The sequence below is a fragment of the Triturus cristatus genome, chromosome 5_1, assembly GCF_964204655.1.
Source record: "Triturus cristatus chromosome 5_1, aTriCri1.1, whole genome shotgun sequence".
In the NCBI taxonomy this organism is placed as follows: domain Eukaryota; kingdom Metazoa; phylum Chordata; class Amphibia; order Caudata; family Salamandridae; genus Triturus; species Triturus cristatus.
The window spans coordinates 172,398,315-172,422,063 of record NC_140587.1 but is presented as its reverse complement, the minus strand read 5'-3'; the positions used below and the strand labels follow the sequence as shown (position 1 = coordinate 172,422,063).

The 23,749-nt window shown below is 48.2% G+C and overlaps 1 protein-coding gene and 1 pseudogene across 1 annotated transcript; one reads left to right on the top strand and one right to left on the bottom strand.

Annotated features, from left to right (window-relative positions):
• Positions 1 to 6,650: 6,650 nt before the first annotated feature.
• Positions 6,651 to 7,688, bottom strand: LOC146830571 (18S ribosomal RNA; annotated as a pseudogene).
• An 8,407-nt stretch (positions 7,689 to 16,095) lies between these two features.
• Positions 16,096 to 21,122, top strand: LOC146830570 (uncharacterized). The gene is made up of 3 exons (XM_085603758.1): positions 16,096 to 16,130; positions 16,812 to 16,876; positions 17,026 to 21,122. The coding sequence occupies exon 3, from the start codon at positions 19,593 to 19,595 to the stop codon at positions 21,120 to 21,122; it is 1,530 nt and encodes a 509-aa protein (XP_085459884.1). The 5' UTR covers positions 16,096 to 16,130; positions 16,812 to 16,876; positions 17,026 to 19,592.
• Positions 21,123 to 23,749: the final 2,627 nt, after the last annotated feature.

Here is a 23,749-nt window from a genome sequence, read left to right as displayed (position 1 = left end):
ACAATCATCAATTACACAAAGTACGTGTGTCTTTGGTATGACATGAAGATACTGAAGCTTGGCAATCTTTATGTTTCCTTTAATAGGTCATCAGGCAAGAACACAAACAGCCAGCCGACACGTGTTTCGTCAGAGAAATTGTCAAACTCTGACTCTTCAGGGCTGGAAACAATACAAACACATAATTTGAGCACAATACAATGTTAACTCTGCTTTCAAATTAGTAAAAACAAACATCCTATGATTAAAAGGGAAGCAAAGGAAAGGAAAGAAGAGAAAGACCACTATAAATCCCACATAGGTGTCAAGTTACAAACATTTTTTTTAATAGTAATTAGTTCAAATACATCCTTTAGAATGATCACGTGCAGAAAATAGAAGAAACCACTACCACTTCCATTAGCATGTGTTAACGTGCCACCACACCTTGTGAGCACAAAGGTTCTCACCGAGATTGATGTCAACACCAAAGTAGAAATGCAGATAAAAAACCAAACAAGCAAAACTACCAAATACAATATAAGCATACATACTCACAACATCTTACCTAAAGAACAGGAAGTAATCCAAAACAGGAAAAATATAATACTCATACGTCAAATCAAGAAACGAATAATTGCTCAATCAGCCTTGTAAGAAAAAAGACTGGGCTTATGGCTATAAACAAAATCCTGCAAGCAAAGAAAGAGGTACAAACACTCAGAAAACTGTTAACCATATTAAATACTCCAACTTTAAAAGGCCCAAAATTCAGTTCAAGGTCCCAGATAGCCCCACTAATGTCCTCACAACACACACATGTACGGCTTACCTCAGAAGAAGAGATATTAATCCAGGTAAGTCACGCCAGTGCAAAAAACGAACAACACGGATCCTTCCAATAGTTATCAATACCTAGAACAGGTAAAAATACCATTCCAAATAGCCATATCAATCTCAAACACCACGTGTAAACCCACACCCTGTGTCCCCCTCACCGGGAAACTTACATGTTCCAAAATCACAGGGTTCTTTGCATCACTTGGAGACACGTGTGTGTGTCTACCAAGACCTAAAAAGGGACCGAAATAAGAAACGAACATGCCAATATTAATCACCTCATCCATATCCCACATACTAATACATCAGCCAAACAACAAAATAAGATAAAACAGGGAAAAAGAACTGCTCCGAGAGAAGCCAGAATAACTTACATCATTCCGACACGGGTACGCGTCCTGGCGCCTCTGACTCCAACCGGTAGTGTAAAACCGGAACATGCAACCCGGAAGTATAAAAGCTGACGTGGAACTCAGTACATCACAACCACTAGACTGCGTCATAATCAATGCTAAATGCACGAAATATAATTCAGCACGGGAAATAGAACACTGGGTTTTCACTAGGTTTAATAAAGAAATACAACTGAAAAAAGTGTCCCAGCTCTCATTTAAAGTGCGAGTGCCAATTTATACAACAAACAGAATTCACTAAAGCTGTAAGCCTCACAAAAAATGCTGGTCATGCTGGGGGTCGCGGAACTCAGTACATCGCAACCACTAGACCGCGTCATAATCAATGCTAAATGCGCGACATAGAATTCATCACGAGAAATAGAACAATGGGTTTTCACTAGGTTTAATAAAGAAATACAACTGAAAAAAGTGTCCAAGCTCTCATTGAAAGAGCGAGTGCCAATTTATAAAACAAACAGAATTCGCTAAAACTGTCAGCCTCACAAAAAATGCTGGTCATGCTGGGGGTCGCGTAACTAGACCCATTGTATCTCAAGTAATTTTCAGGGTTAAATTCCAAATAAACTGACCTGAGTCCGTGTAAGGAACCAAACCACTCGTACCATATTCACAAAACAGACATTAACAAAAAAGGGTCCAGGACACTCACAACTTGCCTGCAAGAAGTGTGGTGTATAAACAGATGAGAATACCCACAATTAATGTACAAACAATGAAAACCCCTGAACCAAAGAAAGAAAAACCACATACAGTATAAAAAACACAAAAGGCTGAATGCACCCACAGTGAAGACATACAAGGAAAACGGTAAATTTGCAACGATACGCCAGTGTAAAGGAAAACAAAACAGAATAGTGATAGGTCCCTATCAGAAACAATTAAAAGGTGTCTTATTCTGCGAATTACATAGGTAAGAAACCTCACTCAATACATAATAATATTGCAGCTTTGAGTTAATATGAGCATAAAAAGACCAAAACATCATTATCTGTCACAGAGATGTAACTGTGTGAATCAAGAGATGTCCAATAAATGTCACACAATATGCATAATCAAAAACAAATGATTTCAAAATGATATCACAAACAATATCGACATAAACTTTTCATTATCATAAACGGGCTTCAAGATACCAGATATACACAGACACCCAATAGCTGGTCAGTCGATATACACAGAGATCTAACATTGAATCTTAATGGAATGCAGCAGAAATATCATGACAGTGTACAATCAATTAACACCCAGGCGACTGTCCATCTGTAGGTATAACAAACCCACCCATCACTGATATACAGAGCGCTTAATCACCCAGAAAGTATTGCATCTCTGAATCACAATTGAGACCATGCTCTACCGTATGTAAGCGCATGATCCAGAATGCCTCTGTTCTCCTAAGTAGCAACTCCCTGTTACCCCCTCGACTGCTGGGGTCTATTCGTTCAATTCCAAAGAAACTTATTTCTCTGCGTGGGCCCTGTGATGGGCAGGCCCATGCATGCGTGGCTACTGGATACCTCACATCCTGCTGATGGAGTGCCCTGACATGCTCACTGATTCTCTCCTTAAGGGGTCGGATAGTGCTCCCCACATATTGTTTGCCACATTGGCATTCAATAATATAAATCACAAACTTAGTTAAACAATTAATGTTGGATTTAATTTCATAGGTTCTGTTGTTATATCCCTTGAAAGTTTTGACCTTATGTTGAGCCCACCTGCACACCCCACATGCTCCACATTTATGAAAACCAGTACTGTGTGTGGAGAGCCACGTCTCTTTGGGATTGGTCTTGGGTACTGTAGGGCTAAGTCTGGAACGAAGAGTTCTCCCCCTTCTAAAAGTGATCAGTGGAGAGTTGGTAATGCAACCCGACAAAGAGTTGTCTGACAAAAGTAAACCCCAATGTTTTTTGAGGCTTTTGCGCAGAATTTGGTTGAGATCAGTGTACTCTGTAATCATTCGGATTTTCTGATTGTCAGATCTATGTTTATCTTTGGTCAAAAGGGTATCTGAACGACTCATGTTAGAAACTCTTTTTTCTGCTCTATTGAGATGGGTCGATGCATAACCCCTTCTTTGAAATCTGGTCTTCATGTCCTTAATACAATTTCGGAATTCAGTCTTTTCACTGCAGATACGTCTAGCCCTAATGTATTCGCCATAGGGAATAGATCTAATTTGATGTGCTGGGTGATGACTATCTGCGTGTAAGACAGAATTACATGAAGTATCTTTACGAAAAAGACGACTATGCAAATGGCCATCCTTAACATACATTTCAATGTCAAGAAAATTGATTCTTGTGGGGCTAGATTCCATAGTGAATTTCATGCCAAAATCGTTGGTATTCAAAAAGTGGCTGAATTGTTCCAATTCCGTTTGAGTACCGGACCAACACAGAAGGCAGTCGTCTATATACCTGCCCCAAAAAATAATATGATCCACCCAAGATGCTCCCTTGTCGCCCCATATCCACTCACTCTCAAGTCCTCCCATAAACAAGCATGCAAAAGAGGGCGAAAATTTAGAGCCCATTGCGACTCCAGTAATCTGTTTGTACCACTTGTTGTCAAACATAAAAAAGTTGTTGTCCAAAATGAGCTGCATCATAGTTATTATCATCTCATTATGTAACCATTGGGCAGCTGGTCGATTGTTAAGTAGTCGTGTCACTACTTGAAGTCCCAATATTGGTTGAATGTTGGTATAAAGTGATACCACATCTAGTGTTGCCAGAATCATCCCTGGTTGCCAATCTAAGTCTGTGAGTAGACTCAAAATATGTTTAGAGTCTCTGATATAACTCGCTAAATTACAGACTAATGGACCCAAAAATAAATCTACATACTCTGAAAGTTTTTCCGTAGGGCCCCCTATGCCCGAAAAGATGGGTCTGCCAGGTGGAAAAGGTTGGTATTTGTGTACCTTGGGCAGGGTGTAAAGACATGGATAAGTTTGTCTGAAAACTTTAAGATACGCCCACTCATCATCATCAAGAAGGCCCTTAGTATGCCACTCAGACAAATTACTGAGAGGACCCATCGGATTATAAGGAACCTCTTCGTAACAGGTCGAATCCATGAGTTGGGACATGATTTCATTGTTGTAATCAACTCTATTCATTATCACCACGTTGGGCCCATGATTAGTACTTCTGTTTTGTTGGTGTTTAGTTGTAGGCAGCTGTTTTCATCCATTTGGCAACGGCTTCCATGCCTTCTCAATAGTTGTGTTTGGCGGTATTGGGTTTGTTGGATAGGGAGAAGATGAGTTGGGTGTCATCTGCGTATGACACAATGTTGAGTCCGTAGGTTCTGATGATGGGGCGAGCGGAGCCATGTAGACGTTGAAGAGCGTATGGCTGAGGGAGGACCCCTGGGGGACTCCTCAGGTGGTTGGTGTAGGGTCTGAGAGGAAAGGGGGGAGTCTGACCTGCTGCGTTCTGCCGGAGAGGAAAGAGTGGTTCCAGTCGAGGGCCTTGTCCTGGATCCCTGAGTCGTGGAGTCTGCGTATTAGGGTGCGGTGTGAGACTGTGTCGAACACCGCTGAGAGGTCAAGGAGGATGAGGGCTACTGTTTCTCCTTTGTCCAGTAGGGTGCGGATGTCATCTGTTGCGGCGAGGGGGGTGGTGTCTGTACTGGTTTTTTTTCTGAAGTAGTATTGGGGAAGAGTCGAGGATGTTGTGCTCTTCGATGAATGTGGCAGGTTGGCTGTTGATGGCTTTCTCGATGACTTTTGCTGGGAACGGGAGCAGGGAGATGGTTCTGTCATTTTTGAGGTCGGTGGGGTCCACCGAGGGTTTCTTCAGGAGAGGGTTGACCTAGGAGTATTTCCAGTCGTCGGGGAACGAGGCAGTCGCCAGGGAGCGGTTGATGGTATGGCGGAGCATGGGTGCGATGGTGTTGGCGGCTCTGTTGAAGATGTAGTGGGGGCAGGGGTCCGTGGGGCCCCGGAGTGGATTGACTTCATTGACTTCAGTGTGTCTTCGGTGGTAAGGGCTGTCCAGTTGTCAATCGCTGGCTTCAGGGTATCAGGGGTGGTTGGTGAGGGTTCAGTGTGTTGGTTGTCTTCGTCGAAGTTGTCGAAGATGCTCTTGATTTTGTGGTGGAAAAAGGTGCTGAGTTTGTCGCAGAGGTCTTGAGAGGGAGGGATGTCAGGAGACTCGCTGGTAGGTTGGGTGAACTCCTTTATGCTGTTATGCATGTTTGTGGAGATTCTGTCTTCAATCGTTTTTTTCCTCGTTTTTCTGATGAGTTGGTGTTGGGAGTTGGTAACGGCTCTGAAATTGTTGTTGGCTTCTGTGGATTTGGTGCATAAGAGAGGAGGGAAAGTGAAAAACAATAAGAAATTATTCAAATTTCATAACTACACTTTTTTGAATAACAATGATTATCAAGAATTTTTAAATCAGCATCCCCATCATGATCATTTTCTGTCTAAAAGTTTACAGATACACACAACTGCAGGTCTGGAAAATTTAAGGTACATTCAAAAAAGTACATTAAAAAAAATATTGGCCATACCGGAATACGGACACATTATAATGTACTTGTTGTAATCTCTTACTATAGTCACCAACATAAATAAACAAACAGGGGGACAAATTGCGCAACTCAAACAAGCACTTGAGTAAAGGTCACAGCAATACATTAATAAATGGTGTCGCAAACATATGAATTTCCATATTTGAACTCCTGGACTTTGCTACATTTTATACTTGATTTTGTTGGACTGGGCTACTCTTATACATGATTCACTTCTTGTTGCCTTCGTCTTTCTCTACAATATTTTCAATTATTGTTCCCGGTTACACTACTGTTTTGCTAAGCTTCTGACCTTTACCCAAGTGCTTGTTCAAATTGCGGAGTTGTCCCCCTGTATATAAACGTTGGTGACTATAGTAAGAGATTACAACGAGTACGTTAGGATGTGTTCGTATTCCGGTATGGGCGATATTTTCTTAAATGTACTTTTTTTAATGTACCTTACATTTTCCCGACCTGCATTTGTGCGCATCTGTAAACTTTTAGACAGAAAATGATCATGATGGGGATGCTGATTTAAAAATTATTGAAAAATGTGATATTATGAAATTTGAATAATTTCTTATTGTTTTTCACTTTCCCTCCTCTCTTATGCACTACTTACTACCCTTCACTGTTCGTGTCTTTTCCTCTCTTTCCCTTTCCCCTGTCTTCCTTCACTCATTACCACCTAACTATGACATATTCTCACTACTTCGATTGTCCGTTCACTTTTTCTGTTCTTAACTTGTGTCTCTTTGTTACCATTTGCATGTATTCAGCCTTGAAAAAGCCCTCGGCAGATAGGCCAAACGGGTGAAACACGTGTCGGCTGTCTTTTATTCAATGCTTGAAAATATGAATAAACCCAGCGTGTTGGAAACCTACTAATGAACCTTGGAAATTACTATTCCTCTTACAAAACACTAATCAAGAAGGCACAGCCCTCCGCCCACTACTCGAACCTCCATTCTTGATTAATGAAAATATTCTTGGCAAATGCTTTTGCTGTGGTTCGTCTTGCGCCGGTCCAAGAATTTCACCTCTAGCGGCACAATATGAATGCCCCCGGCCGTCCCTCTTAATCATGGCTCCAGTTCCAAAAACCAACAAAATAGAACCGGAGTCCTGTTCCATTATTCCTAACTGAAGCATTCAGGCGACCAGCCTGCTTTGAACACTCTCATTTTTTTTAAATAAAACTTCAGAGCCCCAGGAACTCAGTCAAGAGCATCAAGGGGGTGCCGAAAGGCAGGGGCAGGGACAGGCGGTAGCTCGCCTCGAGGTGGACCACCAGCTCGATTCCAAGATCCAACTACGAGCTTTTTAACTGCAGCAACTTTAATATACGCTATTGGAGCTGGAATTACTACGGCTGCTGGCAACAGACTTGCACTCCAATGGATCCTTGTTGAAGTATTCAAAGTGTGCTCATTCCAATTATAGGGCCTCAAAAGAGTCCTGGATTGTTATTTTCGTCACTACCTCCCCGAGTCTGGAGTGGGTAATTTGCGCGACTGCCGCCTTCTTTGGTTGTGGTAGTCGTTTCTCAGGCTCCCTCTCCGGAATTGAACCCTGATGCCCCGCTACCCGTGGTCACCATGGTAGGCACAGAAAGTGCCATCGAACGTGATAGGGCAGACATCCGAATATATTCTTGCTTTCACGGGGACGTGCGATTGGCCCGAGGTTATCTAGAGTCACCAAAGCGGCCGGGCGAACAGGATTGGTCTTGGTCTGAGAAATGCATGCATACTGGGAGGTCAGCAATTACCACAGTTATCCAAGTAATAGATGGAGCGATCAAAGGAACCATAACTGATTTAATGAGCCATTCGCAGTTTTACTGTACTGGCCGTGTGTATTTACAGGTGCATGGCTTAATCTTTGAGATAAGCATATGCTACTGGCAGGATCAACCAGGTAGCCACATCTGCTAATGGGGTGGGTTCGGGAGCCGCAAGCCCCTCTCCCCAACCAGCAACCTTCGCACACCCTTCCCTCTCAGGAGCCTGCTAGGGGAAGGAGCCCGCCCACCTGGGTGGAAGGGCTCGCTGGAGGGGTGGAGAGGTGCGGTCGCACGGGCACCGGCAGGCCCAGCCATCGCCCCCGGAAGGGAGAGGCGGGCCGAGGCTCAGCCTGAGCGAGACGCAGGGGTGCCGGAGCCTGGTGGTTGTTCCAAGCTGCTGTGGAAATGCGCTGGATGGAGAGGGGTGACTGCATGGCACACGGGGCCTACGGACCTGCCGGGCAGTGGCATCTTAGGGCCTGGCACCACCCGACCCCTTCCGCTTGGGTCGGACCACTGGGGAGGCAACAGCTGCCGGGGCCGCTCGGCCTTCGCTCTGCTGGTTAGGTTGAAGGGCCTCCTGCCAGGCAGCTGGCCCTCGAGTCGGACGGTCCCTGTGGGGTGGAGGTTCTTTGCTTGAAACAACAGCCGAGGCTGGCCAAGCAATCCATCCCTAAAAAGACCGAGAGTGCCCAATCGATCAGAGTACGGCCGGGGAATCCCCTGGTAGGCCACCCTGCACGGGGGATGCCGGCTTCGTGTCTCTGCCTGCTCCCGAGGTGAGCAGGCTCGGAGGAAAGGCCCATTGGTAAGGGGCAGAGACGCATGCACGGATCTGGGCCCATGGGGGCCCCGGCAGGCTGGCACGGGCCCTGCCTTCCCCTGTTTCGGAATCGCCGGACCTCATGGAGGTTTGACTGACCCTCTTTCTAGTAATCCAGAGGAAAAATACCCCCCTTTCTTTTAATCCGTGTGCACAGTGTGACAAAGGGGACCCAAGGCGCGAATGTGCCCAACCTCCTGGAGCCCTCGCTGGGATTGGGGAGGCAAATGAGCCCTCATCGGGACTTCCAGGGAAGCCCGGCAATCTGGTTGCCCTATTGGAAAGCATTGCATGTGACCAGATGGCCGAGGGGATAGGTGCGACCAGATAGCCGGGCTCGATGGGTGGCCATCTGGTCACTCTGCGTCCTAACAAAAGGGTGAGTGGGTGTCGAGGCATCTGGGGCCAGAGGCCCGGGGCCCCAGCTGGGCCTCAGCCATGGTGCTGCGAAGGGGAGAGCCGACAGGCCCTCCGACCCGGGGCCCGTGGACACCTTGACAAGCAGGCAAAGTGGGGGACGTCTGCACGGGACCAACAGACCCCCGTCCCATGCCGTTGGCATAGCCACAGGCCGGGGATGGGCCCGAGGCTGAAGCACCCGACCCGGGGCCGGTAGGACCCCTGGACCAGCCGGGGCTCCCGAACCCAGAGGCGCAGGAAAAGCCTCCCTGGGCCCACAGGACCCTGTCCCTGGAACCCTGCCACGCGGCAGGCCCGAGGACGGCGCCCCGGGTGGGGAGGCCGCCCTCCCCGGAGCCCTCAGGTCCTTGGGCGGAGGTCCTGAACCCAGCAAAGCGAAGGGGGCTCCCCGGTCACGAAGGAACCCCGTCTTCGGCCTTTGGCAGAGCGGCAGGCTGGGGGACGGGCCCCAGGGCTGGAGCAACCAACCCTGGGTCTGTTGGGCCCCTAGACCCAACACAATAAGGAGCTATAGGGGCAGAGAACAGGTCTTCCCCCACTCTGAGAATTATACACAACAAAGGACCTGTTCACACTGTGATATCACAACTCGTAATCCTAAAACAGTTGTCATATATTTAGACAGTCTGTTGAGCCAGTGGTTACACCATCTGTACTCCTGAAGGAACGGATCACCAGAAAAGAAGAAAGAGTTAGAAGAGTTAGAGTCTGTCTGTGAAAGGGTTAGAAGAGTTAGAGTCTGTCTGTGAAAGAAGTGGCCTGTGTCTCCAAGTACCCTAAATGTAGTGAAAAAATGTGAAAAAGGAATGGTGGTAGCAACACCAAGGAGGGTAAAGCAGGAAGGTACTCGCCTGCTACCTCAAGGTCTCATCATCAGCTACCACCACTCCAAAGTAAAAGGTGTAGAAAAAAGTAGGAAAAAGTAAGAAAAACCCAAAAAGACAAGGTGCTAGGGTGTGAAACAAAGATTATCTGTGCATCAGTTCATGCAAGGTTCAACCCCACAATTAGGACCTGGGAATCAAAATATCGCTCCCCTTGTCCCAATCTAAAAACTGAGCTAGATCACACTGGCTGACAATCTTTATTCTGTGCTGTGTGTCTGCTCATTAAAAAGCCGACATGTTTCATTGCCACAGGAGAAACTCACGGCAATTTCTTCAGGGCGTGGGTCAGTCACTCCACCCTGCACTAACACTTGTCTATTTTAAAACCAATTTTTCTATAGGAGACACAGGGAAACAAAAGACAGACAAACAATACATAACATAATTAGTTGGCATCTGGTCACAATTAAAAACGTAATGTAATATGAGTGACTTCCCTCACTGATTTAATCATGAGATTTACCGGGATGTAGCCCACCATGGGCATACCTTTACCCTCGAGCACTTGTGTCGAGCACTCCTTCACTGGCTCTCCCAGTCACTTCCTATCGTGAATCTGTAAAACATGGCAGAGTGTTATGAGACCATAGGTGCTTAACAACGCACGATTTCTAACACATATGCTCTTCTATTATGCCCTTAATCTCAAGTGGCAGTGCGCGTGCAGGTATTTATTGAGTGTGTCCCCCTGTCTCAAACACATACTCTCACTATAGCATTTAAGAATGGGAAGGTGAATTCTATCCCTTGCTATGTTGTTGCTTAGCGAGACACATTCTCTAGTATTCATCATTATTTGTCTTAATCTTTGCCCCAGTCTCGCCTATTTGCAAAGGGGCCATACCCAAGGTAAACTTAAAGTAAACTTACCGTGACCGTGACAGTGTCCGGTATTAACTCAGCACCGCACCGGCCCGGCTGTTGCCTCGAGTGATTATTAACGCGCTACAGCGCGGCACGTCACCGCACCTGATAGGCCCCGCCTTCACTACGGGGTTCACTATACATGCCCTGCTAACGTCAACGCCATTATTAAATGGTAGAAAGGTTGTTAAAATACTGATTTCTTAGTTGTTTGAACGGAAATCAGATGTTTCACTATCAGTGTTGGAAACATTAGGAGTGTTCTGTATCGGTGCATATTATGTAAGCTTTTTCATCTAATCATCGATGCTTTTTATTTTGTAGAAAAACAGAACATATATGCACTGCAGTGTGCACCCCTGTGCAGATCCTAATGTTCATCTTGTACATAGCTTTAACTTTTTGTATTTACACAGCTGAAAACAGGTTCAAATATCAGAGCCCGTACACGAGACATGGATTTTTTGAAATTGAACATTTGACAGCTTTATTAAGCCCGTGATGAACAATATGGCCATAGATGTATTCCTCATGCGATTTACAACGTAGAGATATCTTCCATATTACGTGTAAATCAGCAACAATTAACTCCTCCCCTCGCATGAGAAATAAAAATAAATAAAAATAAAATAAGGGACATTGAGCACACTGCGATGGATGGATATTTATCACACCGTGCTCAGTATCACCTATAGTAACATCATTTCTTTATACCCAACTTTGTGGGGTTCATGGGGGAGTCATAAATGACTGAGAGAGTGTATGTGCGCTGCTGGGAGACCATAGTTGGATTTGTGAATTATACACTGACTTTGTTCCATTCAATAAGGTCGTTCAATCCAGACTGATCTACACCCTTCTGATAGATCCACCGTGCCTCTCTGGTGCTGAGTCTGGTTTCCATATTGTATTGGTCCCCCATTATCCTCTCAAGGACAACCCAGCGAACATCCTTAGGGGCATGTTTGTAGGTTTGAAAATGCTGCACCAATTTAGTGCTGAGTTTCCCTGCACGCAATGTGCTCAAATGTTCTTGTATCCTTATTTTGACCTTCCTTGTCGTGAGGCCAATATAGTGTAAATCACACAGACATGTCAATCTGTAAATGACGTTGGTTGTGTTACAATTGCTAAATTTATTTAAAAAACAAGTTTTAATGCTGGCAAGTGTAACACTCTTTGTGGGAGATGTATATTCACACACAGAGCAACTCCCGCATGGGTAATGTCCCTGCGGGACACTGGTCTCTCTCAGTTCTTGTTTGGGTCTGGTATGTACCAATCGATCGCAGATGTTGGCTGATCGTTTAAAAGCAAAACGAGGCTGAGGCATTTGCATGTTCGGAGTGCTTAGCAAATGCCAATGCCTCCGAATAATTTGTCTGACTTTCGTAGAGAGTTGGCCAAAGGTGGTGACCACAGGGATACATTCTCCACTCTTCTTGGGTGTCTTTTCCAAAAGTGCGGCACGTGGCGTGTTATATGCTCGTTTTCTCGCCTGTTTAATAACCTTCTGGGGGCAGGCTCGATTCTCCAATTTGCTGGCTAATACAGTAGCCTGTTCTGAGTATGTTTGTAGAGAAGAGCAGTTCCGACGATATCGTAAAAACTGCCCCACATGCAGATTATCTTGGAGAGCTCTAGGGTGATATGATCTATAGTGCAGTAACGAGTTTTTATCAGTTGGTTTTTGGTGCACTTTAGTCACTAGCTTATCATGTTCTGCTTGAATGTCAAGATCCAGATATCCTGCTGATAGTCTATTCACAGACCATGTGAACTTAAGGCAGTCATCCAAATCGTTTAACCATGCTAGGAACTCATTGAGTCTCTCTTCCGTACCTGACCATATGCATAGCACATCGTCTATATATCTCTTCCAGAGGACAATGTTCCTCTGGAAGAGACCCAGCCTGGGCTCCCAGGCCCAGAGGCGTAGGGGAAGCCTCCCCATGCCCACAGGACCCATTGCCGGGCACCCTGCCACACGGCAGGCCTGAGGGCGGAGTCCGGGGTGGGGAGGCCGCCCTCCCCAGGGCCCTCAGGGGCCCCGGACAGAGCTCCTAAACCCAGCCAAGCAGGCGGATCACCGTCTCGGGCCCCTGGAGGAGCGGCAGGCCAGGAGACTGAGCCTGGCACCTCTGGACCACGTCTGGGCTCCCAGGCAGAGGTGAGGCCTCCCTGGGCCCCCATCCTGGGCACCACGCCATAAGTTGGGGGGGACGGAGCCCTGGGCTGGAGCACCTGACTCTGGACCCGGATTCCATCTCGGGTATTTGGCAGAGCAGCAGGCCGGGGGACGGGGCCCAGGGCTGGTGCACCCGACCCGTGGCCCACAGGACACTGTCCCAGGCACCTTGCCATGTAGCAGGCCTGAGGACGGAGCCGGGTGGAGAGGCTGCCCTCCCAGGAGCCCTCAGGGGCCCCGAGCAGAGGTCCGGAACCCAGCCAAGTGACAGAGGCTCCCTGGGCACGACGGAACCCTGTCACAGGCCTTTGGCAGAGTGGCAGGTCAGGGGACGGAGCCCAGGGCAGGAGCACACAACCCGGGGCCCGGCGGGGCCCCAGGACCCAGCCGGGGCTCCCAGGCCCAGTGGCGCAGGGGAAGCCTTCCCGGGCCCGCTGGACCCCGTCCCGAGCACCCTGCCATGCGGCAGGCCCGAGGACGGAGCCTGGGGTGGGTGGGGAGGCCACCCTCCCCAGGGCCCTCAGGGACGCCAGGCAGAGCTCCTGAACCCAGCCATGCGAAGAGGGCTCCCCGGGCACGACGGAACCCCGTCTCAGGCCTTTGGCAGAGCAGCAGGCCGGGGGACAGGGCCCAAGGCTGGAGCACCTGACCTGGGGCCTGTGGGACCCTGTCCCAGGCAGCCTTAAACGCGGCAGGACCCAGGACAGAGCCCGGGGTGAGGAGGCCACCATCGCCAGGGCCCTTAGGGGCCCCAGACAGAGCTCCTGAACCCAGTCAAGCAGGGGAGGCTCCCCAGGCCCAGTGGTACACCGTCTTGGGCCCATGGCGGAGCGGCAGGCCAGGAGACTGAGCCTGGCGCCTCTGGACCACATCTGGGCTCCCAGGCAGAGGTGAGGCCTCCCTGGGCCCACGGGCACCCTTCCTGGGCACCACGCCATACGTTGGGCGGGGGGACAGAGCCCCGGGCTGGTGGGGTGTCCTGGCCCGTCCGGTTGAGGACCACTAGGCCGAGAGGGGTTTAGTACCCTGTCCCTAGTAATGCGTAGGAAGGTTATCCCCTTTCAGATAACCCGTGCACACCACAAGACTGAGGGGACCCAAGGCATGGAATGCGCCTGACCTCCTGGAGCCCCGTCTGGGATCGGGAAGGCAAACGAGCCCTCATCGGGATTTCCAGGGCAGCCCGGCCATCTGGTCGCCCTATTGGAAAGCATTGCGTGCGATCAGATGGCTGAGGGGGGAAGGCACGACCAGATGGCCGGGCACGAAGGATGCCAATCTTCCCGCCCTGAGCCTTCACGGGAGGGCTCCCGCCTGCCCACGCAGGGCTCAGGGGCTCTGCGTCCAGGGGGCTCTGAGACCCCGGCTGGGTCTCGGCCCGGGGCTGCGAACGGTGGTCCCTGATGGACCTCTGACCCGGGGTACGCCAGGCACCTTGACAGGTGGGCAAACCAGGAGGGAGGCCTGCCCAGGCTCAAAGGACCACCGTCCTGGGACCATGGTGGTGCAGGGGGATGGAGCCCGGTCCCCTAAGCCCAGCCGGAGGTCTCGGGCCGGTTAACACAAGGGAGGCCTCCTCAAGGCATGCGTCCTGGGCGTCCTGCCACACGGCAGGCCCGAGGACGGACCCAGGGGTGGGGAGGGCACACTCCACCCCAGGGCCACCAAGGGCCCCTGCTGGAGGTCCTGAACCCAAACTGAGCTGGGGAACGCCCGACAGGCCCTGGGCCCATGGCGGAGCGAAGGACGGAGCCCAGTGTAGGGAGCACCCAGCCAGAGCTCTCGGGCCCGAACGCACTTGGGAGGATTGCCCAGGACCTATGGAGCCCGTCCCGGGCACTTTGCCATGTGGCGGGACGGAGGAGAGAGCCCCGGGCAGTGGGGAAGGTGGTGCCCGGTCCTAGTCCATCTGGTCCCCGACTGAGAACTGCCAGCCCGGGAGCGGTTCTGGCATACACTGTCCCTAGTAATACGGAGGAAAGCTACACTTCTTTCTGGCAACCCGTGCACATCGAGTGACGAAGGGGACCCAGGGCATGGAGGCGCCCGACCACATGGAGTCCTGGCTGGGATCATGGAGGCGGGCAAGCCCTCATCGGGAATTCCAAGCCGGCCAGCCATTTGGTCGCCCCATTGGAAAGCATTGCGCACAACCAGATGGCCGAGGGGAAAGGCGCAACCAGATGGCCGGGCCCGAATGACGCCAATCTACCCGCCCTGAGCCTTTGCGGGAGGGCACCCACCTGCCGATGCAGGGCTTGGGGGCTCTGGGTCCTGGGGGCTCGGAGACCCCAGCTGGGCCTCAGGCCTGGGGTTGAGAATGGGGGTCCCCGGCGGACCTCCGACCTGGGCCCATGGCGGATCTTAACCCATCCCTGGGCCCGCCCGACAGTCCCACGGGCCTGCGTTGGGCCACCAAGGGCCCCGGCCTATGCGCCTGAACCCAGCCAAGCTGGGGAAGGCTGGGTTCAAATTGCAATAGTGACAACCTCATCGATTTGCTACAATGTCCATGCCACTTATATTACGTTGGCATGACGACGCGCAAGGTCAAAATAAGGATGCTCGAACACAAGAGCACCTTTAGATGCAGAAAGGCAAACACAAGACTCACTAGGCATTTTGTGGAGTTCAATCACCAGGCAGATGACTTCTCCTGGACTGTATTGGAAAAGCCCTTCATACCCTCCCACAACAGTGACAAAGCTAGATTTTTATTCATTAAAGAACAACGCTGGGTTTTCAGACTTCAAAGTGATACAAAGGGTCTGAATGATTCAATTCCTTGGACCCTCTTATAATTAGCCTGAAAACGATTTGTGACCACATGAATGAAGAAACAAATATAGAGAAAGGCATTACTCTCATTCGATGTGCCATTTACTTGCCTGATATGAGAGTATTTACTGAATTTGGCTAGACTCTGCTTTTTCCTCCGCCGCATGAGTTTACTGGTGATCACACGAATGAAGAAACAAATATAGAGAAAGGCATTACTTTCATCCGATGTGCCATTTACTTGCCTAATATGAGAGTATTTACTGAATTCGGCTAGACTCTGCATTTTCCACCTTCGCATAATGAGTTTACATATTTTAAACACATTCTTTCTCATGTTGACTCTTATGCATATTGGTTGAGGGACACTCGTGATAAATTAAATTATCCATATTGTTCGACTTGTAACTCTTTATTGAGCCGGTACACCACTAGACTACTTGGGAACTACTATTTCCTGCTGTGGTGATGTAACTCTGTAGTCTTCTTTCGTCATCACCGTGCGCATTGGAGACACGCAGCACGCCGAGTCATGTGACACGCTGGCGCATAAACTCTCGCCGGTTGCATTCTCGGTACCTCCCACAAACTCAGGAGGGACCGAGGCACCGACGGAGAGGTGAGCGTTGTTAATGGCTGACTTTTGTATGGTTTCCTTTTCAAACGCAGTCACACGATGTAGCTTGGAATGGGAATATTTAGCGTTTGGAGCGTCTACCTACCCAAATCTTCTTTACGTGATTTACGTGTCTCAGTATGTTCGTAATAACGAATGTGTGAAAATACGTAGACCCCCTTTTTTAGAATATGAGGTAGACTCAATTGTTACCTGGACACCATACGACGGCTATTTTACTGGTTGCTATTATCGCGTGTCCAAACACGTGTCTCTCTTCCAGAGCAGTGACCGGACATTGAACTGTAATATACGTTTGGTATAATGGGTATATTGCATACGAACACGGTATCTATTGCTACGTGCATAACTAGTTACACACCATTTGCCCCCATTAACTGTGGACTTCTTTTGGGACACATTGCAGGCAAGCAAAGATCATTGTGTTAGAACAATGCTAAACGAGTTAACAAGGGCTTTTCTAACTCAGTTGCCCTTAATCCCAGACTTTAACAGTTGCTGTCTATCTGAAACCCTATGGGCTACTCTATAGAATTAAACTCATGACTAGAACTTTATCATAAATCGCTCTTTTTAACATAACAAGATATTGAATAACTCATATATACCTTGTTGATCTATGTGTCTGTAGATTGATTTGCCTTGTATGATTAATGCTTACAGGGCGGGGTCTCCTTTACCTGAGTTGAATACCGGGTGAGGTGAGGTCAGACACTCACACAAGTAAGGTGAGTTTGCCGCTCTCCACATACAGGATACACTTAATGGTACTGTCATTGTGCACATTGAGAGACAATTATAATTTTGAGGAATACTTAAACTAAGTGCAGCCTATACATCCAATTACATGTATGTATTTTCTTACTTTTTCCAACAGGAGTGAAATACACCCTACTTGTCCAGAGGTCTAATTGTATCAGGTTGTATTGTCTGACAACTTGTCATACTTCTCTTTTTTCATCACTAACATTGCAGTAGCTATTATAATTTGGTCCTGAAGAAAGCCGGGAACATAATTCCTTCTGGTTGAAACTAGTCGACCCTAATGTAATGCAACCTATTTGTTAAAAGTTGCCGCTACACGCTTTTTAACCGGATTGGCATAGAGATACATATTCAAAAATGTTCTCCCTCCCAACTCCTTTTTTAACTCACACTTGCACTGCAATTTCTTACACAGTTGTTTTCCATCACATGAAATACATATGGTCGATTTTTCTCTCTCTGACTTGCATTTTACTACCTTCTCTCTTATCTTGGCTACTACGTCTGCCTCTAGGCTTAGAGGAGTAGTAACAAGACCTAAGGATGACCAAGTGATGACACTGGCCTCTCTTGGCAGTTGATGGAAATCCAATTGAACTGTCGCTGTTCCTGTTTTCTATATACTTACCTTTGCTTATAGATCTCAGAAACTCACTGTTGGTTGCTGTTCATCAGTTCTTGTTTTCCTCATTTTAGTTTTTCTTGTGTGACCACCAGTTCATAGTTGGTTTTTCAAATGTAATGGCATAGGGGATTTGAACTGGTTTTTGGTCGTTAAACTGTTCCCTTAGACCCTTTTTCTTTTTGGAAGTTATTGGCGATGTTCTTGAGCAGCTGATAGCTGCGGGTCTTTTTACTTATGAGCATCAACTTTGAGGTGATAACTCGTCTGAGTGATTTTGCTATCTGTTTCTAGTCGTTGTTCATTCTAGGTGAACCTCCACAGCAGGCATAGATATTTTTCTATACTGACACCCTGTTTTCTTTCATTTCCCATTTCCATCTCGCCAATCAGATGGCAGAATTTAGTGGGCTTACGTATGATCAGTCCATTCTAGATACCACACCTAGCATCTTAGGTAATATCTCCAACTCCACACCTCCCAATGTGGAAGATTGGGATAAAGTGTTGATTCTTAAGAAATCCCATTCACGCACAGTCATTCATGGTGCGATCATGGCGGAGTACTTACGTAGCAATTGTGCACCTCCAGGCCTGATCGTGACTAATGTTCCTCGATTATTTCTTCAAGATAAGAAATTCCTTAAAGATTGGTCACTGATAGCCTGGCGCTGCACGCACGACTGGCTGATTCTCATTATCAGTACGGCCAAGCGTGCAGCCGACGCTATCCTGGTTGAGATACAAGTTACCGAGGCACAAATTAAAACAACTATTACCAGCACTCTTTTTAAAAAACAGCAAGATGAGACGAACAAATCTAACAAAGACTTTAAGGATGCTATCCTTCTTTCAAAGATTGATAAGTTCAAGAAGGACCTGGCTAAATTCAAATTAGAAGTAGTCTATCCCTATACTAGTGAGGGTTACACACCAGTCGAATTCAATAAGAAAGGCAAAAGATATGGGTCAACCTATTCAGGCAGTAGTTCTGAAGATAACCTAAGTGACTCTGACACTCCTGCAACTAACAAACAACAATTTAGAGGCAGAGGAATGAGACGGCCCTGGAGGGGTTATACAATGCCACATTTTCAACAATGGTGGCCTCCAACTCCATGGGGATTCCCTCCACAACAGTTTCAACCACCTAATGCACCCTATCAGATGTACCCACAAGACTTTAACAACCAGTCTTTTTTAGGGGTAGGCCAAGGCAGAACAAGGGGCAGGAGAAGAAATCGGCAAGCCCAAGTTCATTGGAACGAACAACCGCCTCTGGCTGCCCCACAAATCAACACCCGGAGCAGGTCCAAACAGAACCCACAAACATCCGAACAGAACCCAGAGGAGATTTGATCATTAATCTGAGTAATAAAACTCTTACTCAAGCCGAGGAAACAGTCTTAAATAAAGGACTTGGATTCGTGGTGACATCAGCAGGCGACAATTTTCAAGTTCAATGTGAACTTGCTAAATTCTTTCGCAAAATCCGCCTTTATCACTTTTTCAAAGACAAAGATGAGTCAGAGCCTGTTACGGACAATACCAACACAGGTTTAAGAAAACGCTCGACCTTCAATCCACCCATACACACTATTCCGCCTCAAGTTCTTGCTTTTGAGAGAGCTGTTCAAGACGAGATCAGTACCTTATGTATCAAGAACAGAATTGGTTACAGCAATCTGCCAAAGAATGAACAGATTGCACTCCGTACTTTGACAGAGGATAGAGGAATCACTATTAAACCTGCTGATAAGGGCGGCGCCATAGTGATACTAGACACTCAAGCATACCGGGCAGAGTGCTTGAGCCAACTAGATGACAGGAGGTTTTACCAACCACTGAAAGAAGATCCTAAGGAGAGGATTGGTAGAATCATTACTGAAAGTTGAGGAAGCACTAAATGAAGGGTGGATAACATCTCAAGAGAAGGCTTTTCTACAAACCACCCACCCGGTCATGCCGTATTTTTATACACTTCCTAAAATACAAAAGACGCAAAGACCACCAGGCCTATCATCTCAGGGATCGGTTCTCTGCTGGAGCCTCTCTCAATGTTTGTTGATTTTTTCCTCAGACCACTGGTAAGCCAGATGCCCACCTACCCTCAGGACACGAAAGACGTGCTACGTCTTCTCCCTACAGTTGATTTCGACCCAGATTTAGATTTACTGGTTTCATTTGATGTCGAATCACTGTATACTTCCATCCCGCAAGACGAAACGCAAGATACCATTGCTTCCATCCTGATAGAGACAGAACTCAATTCCATCACTCCTGTGAACTTCATCATGGCCTTGGCATATATAGCCATGAAAGAGAACTTCGTCAGATTTGAAGATAAGATCTTTTTACAAGTCTCGGGTACCAGCATGGGAAGCGTTTTTGCACTGTCCCTAGCGAACCTCTATGTTCACAAGTTTGAACAGAATCACGTCCTGAACGAAGAGAATCCCTTCCATGAGTCTATTAGACTCTGGAAGAGATACATCGATGACATCTTTGTGGTGTGGCGTGGTGACCTAGAATCTGTCAAGCGTTTCCAAGTGTGGCTCAACGCACGGAACACGTTTTTGAAATTCACTTTGGAGGCACATAAATCCAGAATAGCCTTCTTGGATCTCTCAATCTTTGCAACAGAAACGGGACTGAGTAGTGAATTGTACCGCAAACCCATGGCCCGCAATTCATTGCTTAGGTACGACAGCCAACATCCGAAGGCATTACGCGATAATCTGCCGTATGGCCAATTTTTACGTCTGAGACGTAACTGTTCAACAACGGATCTCTATAAACACCATGCTAATGCCTTAACTGACCAACTCTCGGCCAGGCTTTATCCCAAGAGGCTTGTTAAGAATGCACGCAAACGTGCCCTCAACAATCATAGAGATGCTCTACTAGAGAAAAGGCTAGACAAACCACCATCAGGCCGTCTAACCTTTGTCAATACCTTTAGCACTCTCACGAATGGTATTCAGAAGTGCATCCGTAAGAACTGGCGCTTTTTGAATACTTGTAAACTCAGGATTCCATTGCCTTTGTTTGCCTTCAAACGAGGACCCAACTTGAGGGACAGATTAGTACACACACAAACCAGGGAACAAGAACCTAGGAGAATAGGCACCCTATGGGACCTTCCATCAGTCCAGGGGCACTTCCCGTGTGGCAACTGTGCAATTTGCCCACAAACAAAACAATCAAAAACTCTAGATTTAGGCATGACCAGACCTTGGACCCAGAAGACCCTTACAAATTGCAATAGTGACAACCTCATCTATTTGCTACAATGTCCATGCCACTTATATTACGTTGGCATGACGACGCGCAAGGTCAAAATAAGGATGCTCGAACACAAGAGCACCTTTAGATGCAGAAAGGCAAACACAAGACTCACTAGGCATTTTGTGGAGTTCAATCACCAGGCAGATGATTTCTCCTGGACTGTATTGGAAAAGTCCTTCATACCCTCCCACAACAGTGACAAAGCTAGATTTTTATTCATTAAAGAACAACGCTGGGTTTTCAGACTTCAAAGTGATACAAAGGGTCTGAATGATTCAATTCCTTGGACCCTCTTATAATTAGCCTGAAAACGATTTGTGACCACATGAATGAAGAAACAAATATAGAGAAAGGCATTACTCTCATTCGATGTGCCATTTACTTGCCTGATATGAGAGTATTTGCTGAATTTGGCTAGACTCTGCTTTTTCCTCCGCCGCATGAGTTTACTGGTGATCACACGAATGAAGAAACAAATATAGAGAAAGGCATTACTTTCATCCGATGTGCCATTTACTTGCCTAATATGAGAGTATTTACTGAATTCGGCTAGACTCTGCATTTTCCACCATCGCATAATGAGTTTACATATTTTGAACACATTCTTTCTCATGTTGACTCTTATGCATATTGGTTGAGGGACACTCGTGATAAATTAAATTATCCATATTGTTCGACTTGTAACTCTTTATTGAGCCGGTACACCACTAGACTACTTGGGAACTACTATTTCCTGCTGTGGTGATGTAACTCTGTAGTCTTCTTTCGTCATCACCGTGCACATTGGAGACACGCAGCACGCCGAGTCATGTGACACGCTGGCGCATAAACTCTCGCCGGTTGCATTCTCGGTACCTCCCACAAACTCAGGAGGGACCGAGGCACCGACGGAGAGGTGAGCGTTGTTAATGGCTGACTTTTGTATGGTTTCCTTTTCAAACGCAGTCACACGATGTAGCTTGGAATGGGAATAGATAGCGTTTGGAGCGTCTACCTGCCCAAATCTTCTTTACGTGAGTTACGTGTCTCAGTATGTTCGTAATAACGAATGTGTGAAAATACGTAGACCCCCTTTTTTAGAATATGAGGTAGACTCAATTGTTACCTGGACACCTTACGGCGGCTATTTTACTGGTCGCTATTATCGCGTGTCCAAACACGTGTCTCTCTTCCAGAGCAGTGACCGGACATTGAACTGTAATATACGTTTGGTATAATGGGTATATTGCATACGAACACGATATCTATTGCTACGTGCATAATCAATCAATCAATCAAAACATTTATATAGCGCACTACTCACCCTGAGGGTCTCAAGGCGCTTGGGGAGGGGGGGTCCGCTATTGCTCGAACAGCCAGGTCTTGAGCTGCTTCCTGAAGGCGAGGTGGTCTTGGGTCAGGCGGAGGTGGGTCGGGAGGGAGTTCCAAGTCTTGGCGGCCAGGTAGGAGAAGGACCTTCCTCCTGTGGTGGCTCTTCGGATGCGGGGGACGGCGGCGAGGGCGTGGCTGGTCGATCGAAGCTGGCGGGTGGGAGTGTAGAAGTTGAGGCGGCTGTTGAGGTATCTTGGGCCTTGGTTGTGTAGGGCTTTGTGTGCGTGGGTGAGGAGACGGAAGGTGATTCTCTTGTTGACCGGGAGCCAGTGCAGGTCTCTCAGGTGTCCGGAGATGTGGCTGTGTCGGGGGATGTCGAGGATGAGTCTTGCCGAGGCGTTCTGGATCCGCTGGAGTCTCTTCTGGAGCTTGGCGGTGGTTCCGGCATAGAGGACGTTGCCGTAGTCCAGTCGGCTGGTGACGAGGGCCTGGGTGACCGTCTTCCTGGTCTCGGTGGGGATCCACCGGAAGATCTTACGTAGCATGCGCAGGATGTTGAAGCACGACGAGGAGACAGCGTTGACTTGTCTGGTCATGGAGAGGGAGGAGTCCAAGATGAAGCCCAAGTTGCGTGCGTGGTCTGTTGGTTTGGGTGCGCTGCCCAGGGCGGGGGGCCACCAGGAGTCGTCCCAGGCGGAGGGAGAGGAGCCCAGGATGAGAACTTCCATCTTGTCTGAGTTCAGTTTCAGGCGGCTGGTCATCATCCACTTGGCTACATCTTTCATCCCTTCGTGTAGGTTGGCTCTGGCGGTGGCGGGGTCGTTGGTGAGGGAGAGGATCAGCTGGGTGTCGTCGGCGTAGGAGATGATGTTGAGGTTGTGATGGCGTGCGATGGCCGCAAGGGGGCTCATGTAGACATTGAAGAGGGTGGGGCTGAGCGAGGAGCCTTGAGGAACGCCGCAGATGACTTCGGAGGCTTCTGATCTGAACGGGGGTAGGCGGACTCTCTGTGTCCTACCGGCGAGGAAGGAGATGATCCATTCTAGTGCCTTCTCCTGGATTCCGACGTTGCTGAGGCGCTGCACTAGGGTGCGGTGGCAGACAGTGTTGAATGCCGCGGAGAGGTCCAGGAGGATGAGGGCCGCTGTTTCTCCGTTGTCGAGCAGGGCTCGGATGTGATCAGTGGCTGCGATGAGGGCGGTCTCGGTGCTGTGGTTGGCCCGGAAGCCAGACTGCGAGAGGTAGAGGGATCCGTTCGTCTCGAGAAAGGCGGCCAGCTGCTTGTTGATGTTCTTCTCAATGACTTTGGCCGGAAACGGGAGGAGCGAGATGGGACGGTAGTTTTTGAGTTCGGTGGGGTCCGCTGATGGTTTCTTCAGTAGAGCGCTGAGTTCGGCGTGCTTCCAGCTCTCCGGGAAGGTGGCGGTGTCAAAGGAGGTGTTGATGATATCCCGCAGATGGGGTGCGATGACAGTGTTGGCCTTGTTGAAGACGTGGTGAGGGCAGGGGTCGGTTGGAGATCCGGAGTGGATGGAGTTCATCGTACGGATGGTGTCTTCGGTGGTGATCGGGGTCCAGGCGCGGAGGGTGGTGGTGGGGGGCGTTGGTGCGGTCG